At 46.7% G+C, this 9,070-nt stretch overlaps 1 protein-coding gene across 1 annotated transcript in view; it reads left to right on the top strand.

The window, feature by feature from the left end:
• Positions 1–891: 891 nt before the first annotated feature.
• LOC144499037 (uncharacterized) overlaps positions 892–9,070 on the top strand; it is a 78,312-nt gene continuing 70,133 nt past the window's right edge. The window contains exons 1-4 of the mRNA XM_078221090.1: positions 892–1,027; positions 5,814–6,058; positions 6,307–6,439; positions 6,542–6,682. Of these exons, the coding sequence (XP_078077216.1) occupies positions 892–1,027; positions 5,814–6,058; positions 6,307–6,439; positions 6,542–6,682 (655 nt within the window). The remainder of the gene's footprint in view (positions 1,028–5,813; positions 6,059–6,306; positions 6,440–6,541; positions 6,683–9,070) is intronic.

The raw sequence follows: 9,070 nt of genomic DNA, 5'->3' as shown, positions 1-9,070 counted from the left end.
CAGTCCATGCTGACCATGGTGCCCTCCCAGCTAGTCCTAATTGCCCACGTTTGGTCTATATCTCTCTAATCCTTCCCCATCCATGTACTTGTCCAAATGCTTTTTAAATGTTATTGTATCTGCCTCAACCACTTTCTCTGGAAGTTCATTCCATATACGCACCTGAAGAAGTTGCCCCTCAGGTCCTTTTTAAACCTTTCCCCTCTCACCTTAAACCTATGCCTTCTAATTTTCAATTCCCCGATTCTTTCTAGATGTAAGTTGCCAAGGCCTGGGAGAGGAGATCACGAGAATGATAGCCGGTTGGGGAGGTTTCAGTTATGTGGCGAGATTGGAAAAGCTGTGATTGTTCTCCTTAGAGCAGAGGAGGTTGTGGAGAGAATTGACTGAAATTATGAGTTTTGGTGGGGTAAATAAAGAGGAACAGTTTGCACTGTGCAGTGAGTTGTTATGATCTAGAATGCTTTCCCTGGAAGGGTGGTGGAAGCAGATTCAATAGGAATTTTCAAAGGGAATTGGATAAATTTTTGAAAAGCAAATAATTTCAAGACTATGGGGGAAGAAAAGGGAAGTGTGACAAATTGGATCACTCTTTCAAAGAGCTAGCACAGGCGTGATGGGCCAACTGGCTTCCTTCTGTGCTGTAAGATTCTATAGGGAATCTTGGGCGATGCTTGTCTTCATTGGTTAAAGGAAGGAAAGGAAGCATCAGAGGCAGTTGAAGGCCAAGATCAGCCATGACCATACTGAATGTTGCAGCAGGTTTGATGGGCTGAATGGTCTATTCCTGCTCCTATTTTGTATTCTCATGTGTGTTCTTGTGACCGGCTGTTGGTGCTGAGGATGTTGGAGTTAGGGAGGAGAGGTTTAAGGAGATATTTGGTACGGGAGATGGATGAGAGAGCAGTTCTGGTGGAGAAGAGCAAGTTCCAACAACACTACAACCCATTCTACACTTTCAGCATTTCTGATTTGAAATACTACAGCATTGGTGGTCATGCCTTCAGCAACCTGGGCCCCAAACTCTGTAACTCCTTTCCTAAACTTCTCTACCTTTCTGTCTCCCCCTTCAAGTTGGTTTTAAAACCTACCCTTGGTTACGTCTCTTGCTGGCAAGTTGTGTTGCCCGCCGTCAGTTTGATAGGACTCCTGTGAAACTCCTTGTAATGTTTTACAACATTGAAGGCTCTATGTAAATGCAATTTGTTATTGTTGATCTGCACCCAGCCAGGTCTGGCAATAAATGGCTAAACCAGCTGTTTGTCATAAACATCTTAAAACCATGCCCACTGGTAGCGCAGCCCAAGTAACACTCCAAAACTCTTAAAGCAGCCATTAAAGGAACAATAATGAAGGTGCAACTATCTGTGGATTTATCACATAAATTGTGGACAGACAAACTCTACAACCAGAAGCAATGTTAAAGGAAGGGTAGGAAGTCTCCTAAAATCCAGTAAGAGAAGCCTGTTATTTTTACAACAATTACAGTTTTTCTTTTCTTTGCACTGGAGGGGGTGCAGAGGAGATTCACCAGGATGCTGCCTGGGATGGAACATTTAAGTTATGAAGAGAGGTTGGATAGGCTTGGATTGTTTTCGTGGGAGCAGAGAAAACTGAGGGGTGACCTGATTGAGGTGTATAAGGTTATGAGAGACATGGACAGAATGGATAAGTAGCAGCTGTTCTCTTTAGTTGAAGGATCAGTCATGAGGGGACATAGCTTCAAGGTGAGGGGGCAAGAGGTTTAGGGGGAATGCAAGGAAAAACGTTTTTACCCAGAGGGTGGTGAGGGTCTGGAATGCGCTGCCTGGGAGGGTGGTAGAGGCGGGTTGCCTCACATCCTTTAAAAAATACGTGGATGAGCACTTGGTACATCATAACATTCAGGGCTATGGGCCAAGTGCTGGCAAATGGGATTAGGTGTTTCTAAGTGTCGGTGCTGACTCAATCTGCCGAAGAGCCTTTTCCGTACTCTATGATTTATTGGGATGTGGGTATCACTGGAAAGGCCAGCAGTTGTTGCCCTTGGACTGAGTGGCTTGTGAGGCCATACCAGGTAGGGACACTAGTGAACTAAATGGGTCTTTTTGGACAATCAACAATGGTTTTGTGGTCACCATTACTGAGACTTTATAATTCTAAATTTTTATTAACTGAGTTTAAATTCCTCCAGCTGCTGTGGTGGGATTTGAACCCATGAACCAAGCACATTTAGCCTGTGCCTCTGGATTACTAGTCCAGTGGCATTACCACTATTCCACCATGTCCCCAGTTACTGCAGCCAGTAACTCCTGTCGGTTTGGAAACAATTCCAAGCACTGTTCACTGGATTGAATAGTGTCATTATGAAGACAAACTTCTCTATTTTGAGTGAGTTTAGTCCCAGTTTACAATTCGATTTGCCATTTGCCGATCGCTCTGCCTGCCTCTTCGGAGGGGTGTGATTTATAATGTGCACGTAAATTGGGTCTGAAAGGGTCAACAGAGGTCAAGCTAATGATAACAGGTATAATGACAAGGATGGTTATGGTAGATCATAGGTCACAATTTCAAAGGAAGTCATCAGCCCTGAAGCTTTGGGGCTTTTTCACCCCAGCAGCCTCTCTTGTCTGTTAAAAGCATGACATGAAGCAGTTAAGCTGGAGAGTGTCACAGTTGATCTTAGGGACATGGCCCGTTCAATCCTGTCAATTCAGTCATACTGTCCTCGGTAACCTGGCTTTCCCATTGCTGAGGGTAACACAGCGTTACAACCCACATCACCCCAATCAACAAGTGAGAGAGAGGCAGCTACACCACTGCCTTTCACAAATGCAGGATCTCGCAAGCACTGATTAGGTTGATTGGCCGTGATAAATTAACATTTGTGTCAGGGGATTAGTGGGGTAAATATGAGGGGTTATGGGGATAGGGCCTGGGTGGGATTATGGTCGGTGCAGACTCGATGGGCTGAATGGCCGCCTTTTGCACTGTCGGGATTCTATGATTCACTTTGCAGCCAAAGATGTACTTTTGAAGTTTAGTCACTGTTACAGAGTAGGAACATAGCTTCCAATTTGAGCAGAACTAGCTCCCGCAAACAACAATGTGATAATGGCCTGCTTTTTTAATGATGTTGATTGAGGGACAAATATTGGTCAGGTTCACCAGGGAGAACTCTCCTGCTTCTCTTCGAAATAGTGTCATGGGATCTTTATATCCCCAGAGAGGGCATGAGAGGATCTTGGTTCAATGTCTCGACAGAAAGTAGCAACCCAATGGATCTGTGCAAGCTAACTAACTTTGCATTGACATCAGACTGATCCCAAAGGGTGATATGTTTAAATTTCAGATAATAACATTGCGCTCAGTACTTCTTGACTCTCCGTTGCAGACATTGTCCAGGCACCGGGTAGTTTAGATTAGATAAAGGAGCAGCTTTGCCTTGGAAGTGCCCTGGGCAAGATGCTGTAATCCTAGTCTTGGAAGGGCATTCCCAACTACATTAGTGTGATACTTTCATTATCCCCATTGGTCATCTTCACCAGCTCATTAAGCTTGCTAATTAGCACTAAGAGACAGCATTGTACTGTGGTTTCAGCTTCACTATAAACAGACCCATCCCGCCCAAACTCATTGCACATTGCAGAGGCTGCGGTCACCTCAACCTTAGCTGGATTCCAGCCCAGGTTCCCAAGTGTAAAAGGACAGTGCACGCACCCACCATGCTTTGCGCCTTCCGCAGAAATGTATTTACTCAGAACAGTTGTCGATCAATATTACTTTAACTTGCTATTTATTTCAAGAAAAAGAGTTTGCATATCTTCCATGAAATTTCATAGTATGTACAGCACAAAAACAGGCCATTCAGCCCATCAGATTCATGTTGCTGTTTATGTTCCACGTGAAAATCCCTTCACCCCGTTGTGTTTAATGCATTGGAGATATGCAGAGATGACACACCGGTTTCTATGTCTAAGTAACAGCTTTATTTACAATGCTTTTAAAATGACTGCTTTCATGGATACAGCACCTTAGTCTCAGTTTAGTTTGGTTTTTTTTGTAATCACACCCAGGCCTAACTAGTAGCACACAGAGAGCAGTCAGCAGATGCACACTATCATATACAAAAGATGAACAGTTGAATACTACAGACCCTATCACCATATCCTTCCATTCCTTCCTCCAACAAGTGTTTATCCAGCTTCACCTTAAATGCAGTGAGGCTATTTCCCTCAACCACTCCCTCTGGCAGCAACTTCCACATTCTCACCACTCTCTGGGTAAAGAAGATTCCCCAGGGTTTCCTATTGTCTTATGTTTATTACCCACATTCTGGTCTCCCTATAGGTATAAATATCTTCTCCACATCCACCCTATCAAACCCTTTGATAATTTTAATGATCTCTATTAGGTCACTCCTCAACCATCTCTGTTCAAACGAAGAGTTCCAACCTTTTTTGTCTTTCCTCATGGATAAAATGTCTCTGTTCAGGTATTATCCTTGTTACAGTCATGACCCAACAAAATCCTACACCCCTTACAGTTGTGGTGGTAACATTGGAGTTGTAATACACATTCTTTCTTCCATCAATATGCGGCTCCTGATCTGCACAGTGGTTAGCACTGCTGCCTCACAGCGTCAGGAACTTGGGTTCAATTCCAGCCTTGGGTCACCGTCTGTGTGGAGTTTGCACATTCTCCCTGTGTCTGCTTGGGTTTCCTCCAGGTGCTCCTGTTTCCTCCCACACTTAAAAATGTGCAGGTTAGGTGGAATGGCCATGCTAAATCGCCCCTTAGTTTCACAAGATGTGTAGATTAGGGGGATTAGTGGGGAAAATACAGGGAGCTATGAGGATAGGGCCTGGGTAGGATGCTCTTTTGGAAAGTCGGTGCAGGCTCAATGGATCAAATGTCATCCTTCTGCACTGTAAGGATTCTATGAAACAATAATTCTATGCTGTTATATTAAGGAGAAAATAAAAAACATCCACACCCATCATTAGCTAAGAACACCGGAAGGGGCAGATGACAGAACAACTCTGGGAATTGTTTTGGAAAACAGGTCCACAATACACTAATTCTTTTCTAGAATGAGGCATCACCAGTGAAGCAGGAAGTTACTGTCCCTGGCAAGCTTCTTTGAGAAAGCGTTACCGAGGTGGAGGTGTCCTCTCAGGATTTCTTCTTTGTGAAGGTGTTAGAACAAAGAACAATAACAGCACAGGAACAAGCCCTTTGGCCCTCCAAGCCTGTGCCGCTCATGTGCCCACTAGACCATTCTTTTGTATCCCACTATTCCCAGTCAGTTCATGTGGCTATCTAGATAAGTCTTAAATGATCCCAGCGTGTCCGCCTCAATCACCTTGCTTGGCAGTGCATTCCAGGCCCCCACCACCCTCTGTGTAAAATACGTCCCCCTGACGGGAGTGTTGATTCATCGGAGTGGCTTACCGGGTTATTTCAGAGTAGTATAGGCAGAGTTTCCTCGCCCCTAGCGTCTGGAATTCACTCCCGGTCTGATAAAGCTTCTGTCAAGCGCTTGGGTATATATCTACGTAAAAGATGCCAGGTGAATGTAGCTCAGGGAGTGATCTTACCAGAATTTGCCAAGGTGTTGTCAGTTCCAGTGAGAAAAATGGCGTGAATCCCTTTGGCAGCTGTGGTGTAATTTCTGACCGAGTCTGGAGCCTGATTAACCAAAGTTTTTAAGTTCATGAGAATCACATTGCACCCGTGGTGGCCTCCCTCTGATTCACCCGCCCCGGCTCAACATAATCGCGCCAATCGCTGGGGGGCTGCATATAAACGGCCCCTCGGCACTTGTTCCACAGCAACTGCAGGGGACAGCAGCCAGGAACCCACACCGCGATTCTCAGAGGGAGCCCCGACCAGACTTCCCGATGGAATGGAGCAGAGGCAGAATGCACCCTCCTCCCACTCCAGCACAAAGCCTTCCAGCAGGGTCACCATCCCTGCCTGGGATACAGTGGCAGCCCTGGCCAGTGCCAGCTCACTACAGAAGAGGAGGGAGCAGCAGTGCCGCAAGAAAATGAACGATCTTCTACACTCAGCCAGGGTAATTCAGCTGCATGCACGCTCCCCCACACACCCTCTCCCATCTCCACCTTCATCTCTCACCCAGCCACTTCAGTCTTTGCCAACACCTGTAAGGAGGCTCTCCTACCCCAATCACCATGTTCCACCCTACTCGCTGTTGTGCTCCTCACACTCCAGCTCCCACTCAAAACCCACGCCTGGCACACCTCATCACCACCTCCAATGTCAACACTGCCGCCTACACTCTTCCTATCTGCGTCATTGCAGGACAATCTCAACCACAAAAAGTGTGAGCAAGCACGCGCAGCCGGAGTCATGCCTGACCTCAGAACCTTCACACAATTTGAGGAGCGAGTCCTTGAGTTGGCCGGGGAAGAGGAAGAGCGTGCCCACGTTACTGGTGAAGTGGGGAGTCAGATCCTCAAGACACACAGTCCAAGTCTCGGTAATCAATGTCCCCTCGTTTATCTCCTGTGATACACTAATCTCCCTTCTCTTGCAGACCAAGCAGCCCGGACCATTCTTGTGACCCCTGAGACCCAACGGACACGAGTAGCTCTGAGGGGGACTTCTTCAACCCCACCGTTGAAGAGGTGTCACAGCTGTCACCGTACCTGGCACCAGCGCAGATACTCGCACCTCGGTGGGTTCACTACGTAGACAGGATTCTGGGTCACTCACTGGTGAGCATCGCACAGCTGAAGATCCACAGCAGGCAGGTGTAGGGATTTCCCCAGGGAACCAGCACTCAGAGGGATTCCAGAGTCCAAGGCTCTGCTGAGCCCCTTGCCGATGATGTGCCCCTTGGTCCGGTTCCCAGAGTTGATGGAGCTGCAAAGGCAGAGTCGTGAGTATCAGGCAGGAGTGACAGCAACCCACTTTGGACTGCAAGGCCGACTGGAGGAGTCCCATTGCCTTCTGTCTGAGGAGATAATGCTATCACACTAGTGCAGCGAAGCTAACACTGCGAGGGTGGCGTCCCCAGTGGAGATCTTGGTGCAGGATGTGTACTCTGTGGCAGGAGATGTCCGCACCATGGTTCAGCTGATGAACTCCATGTCTGAGGGCGTACTGCACTGTCAGTGACATTCTTCAGATGAGATATTAAACTGAAACCATGTCTGTCTGCTGGTGTGTACATCCCAGAGTCAGTATTTGAAGAGGAGAAGGATTCAGTTAATATTTATCGCTTAAAGAACATTGTTAAAGCAATCAGTTTATCTGGCAATTATCCTGTTCCTGTTTTTTTCAGCATGTTCTCCGCAAATCGGTTATCCTGTTTCCCGAGATTACAACAGTGACTAACAAGGACTCAATTTGCAGTAAATTACTTTAAAAAAGGGGTAAAGCATTTGGCCCATTGAGCCTGCTGTGATTTTCACTAAAATTATGGCTAATATTCTACCTCAGTCTCAGTGTTCTCACTGCAGCCTGAGCACCAGGGACCCAGGGCAGCATGGTGGCACAGTGGTTAGCACTGCTATCTCACAGCGCCAGGGACCCGGGGCGGCACAGTGGTTAGCACTGCTGCCTCAGCGCCAGGGACCCGGCTTCAATTCCCGGCTTGGGTCACTGACTGTGTGGAGTTTGCACGTTCTCCCCGTGTCTGCGTGGGTTTCCTCCGGGTGCTCCGGTTTCCTCCCACAGTCTGAAAGTCGTGCTGGTTAGGGTGCATTGGCCGTGATAAATTCTCCCTCAGTGTACCCGAACAGGCGCCGGAGTGTGGCGACTAGCGGATTTTCACAGTAAGTTCATTCTGTGTTAATGTAAGCCTACTTTGTGACACTAAATAAATAAACGAATAAAATAAATAAACTTTCTCCTGCTCCTCAAACCCTTCAATTTCCTTACTATCCAATCGAGCTCTCCATCTGTCTGGAACACGCTCAGAGACTGAAAATGCTCAGCTGTCTGCCTTAGAGAGCTCCAAAAATTCACAACCTTTTGAGTGAAGCAATTTCTCCTCATCTCAATCCAGACAGACCCTTATCCTGAGAATGTGCCTTCCTGTTCTAGATTCCCCACCCGGTGGGGGGGGGGGGGGGGTGCTGCCTCTGAGGGGACCTCCCCTGTCTAATCGTGGATTAATTTTAAACATAGTGGCAATGATATTATTGGCCGGTCCTTTGGGAATTAGATTGGAAATCAATTCATACCTGATCCTTTATGGGGCAAAAAGTAGAAGGAAAGGGAAGGAGTAAAGAGTCTTTAGTGTCTGCGCTGGGATTACATTTTTGTCCCAGAGCTGACAGGGTTATTATTCCTACACCGAACGCTGCAGCAACACCGTTAGAAACACAAAAGGTGGGCACCTAGCTGGACACTAAGTAGTCTGACCCGCTGACATCTGAAGGTACGCACTTTCCAATCCTTTAACTGAGCCTCATTCATTAATCCAGAATTAATCCGATGACGAGCAGCAAGCGGGGTCACTGGTGAGTGTCATTTTGCAGTCCCTTTTCAGAAATACAATGAAATCAACAATGTCCAAAGCCTTTCTTGAATTGAGGCTCCTTCTCATTGTGAGGCAGTGACTCATTTCCGAGTGCGGTTAGACAGGAGAGGACACGGAAATTGGAGCTGCCTCAAAAATTCCAGGTAGAAATCTAGGAATCTATTAAAACCAACAATGTGATTTTTAAAACAGTGAGGACCCTGATCCAGTCCTGCTCTAACCAGTCCCCGGGTTTACTGTTCCGAACTACTGTTCCCACACAAACATTCCATCCAGCATTTCATTCCATTGTACGATTCATTCCGCATTTCCTCCTCTTTGTTTATGATGTGGAGATGCCGGCGTTGGACCGGGGTGGGCACAGTAAGAAGTCTCACAACACCAGGTTAAAGTCCAACAGGTTTATTTGGAATCACGAGCTTTCGGAGCGTTGCTCTTTCATCAGGTGAGTGTTTATGGTCATCCTTCCTGAGGAGGATTCCTGGTTTCAGAGGAATGTCCATTGATGATTTCTTTTGGAATCAGAGCAGCTCTCCCGGAGTCTGTCAGCTGTGACTCACTCACATTTTCTTGCCT

Source organism: Mustelus asterias, chromosome 9 (assembly GCF_964213995.1).
Source record: "Mustelus asterias chromosome 9, sMusAst1.hap1.1, whole genome shotgun sequence".
Taxonomy (NCBI): Eukaryota; Metazoa; Chordata; class Chondrichthyes; order Carcharhiniformes; family Triakidae; genus Mustelus; species Mustelus asterias.
Note: the sequence above shows the minus strand (reverse complement) of the source record. Positions and strands in the feature narration are given on the sequence as shown.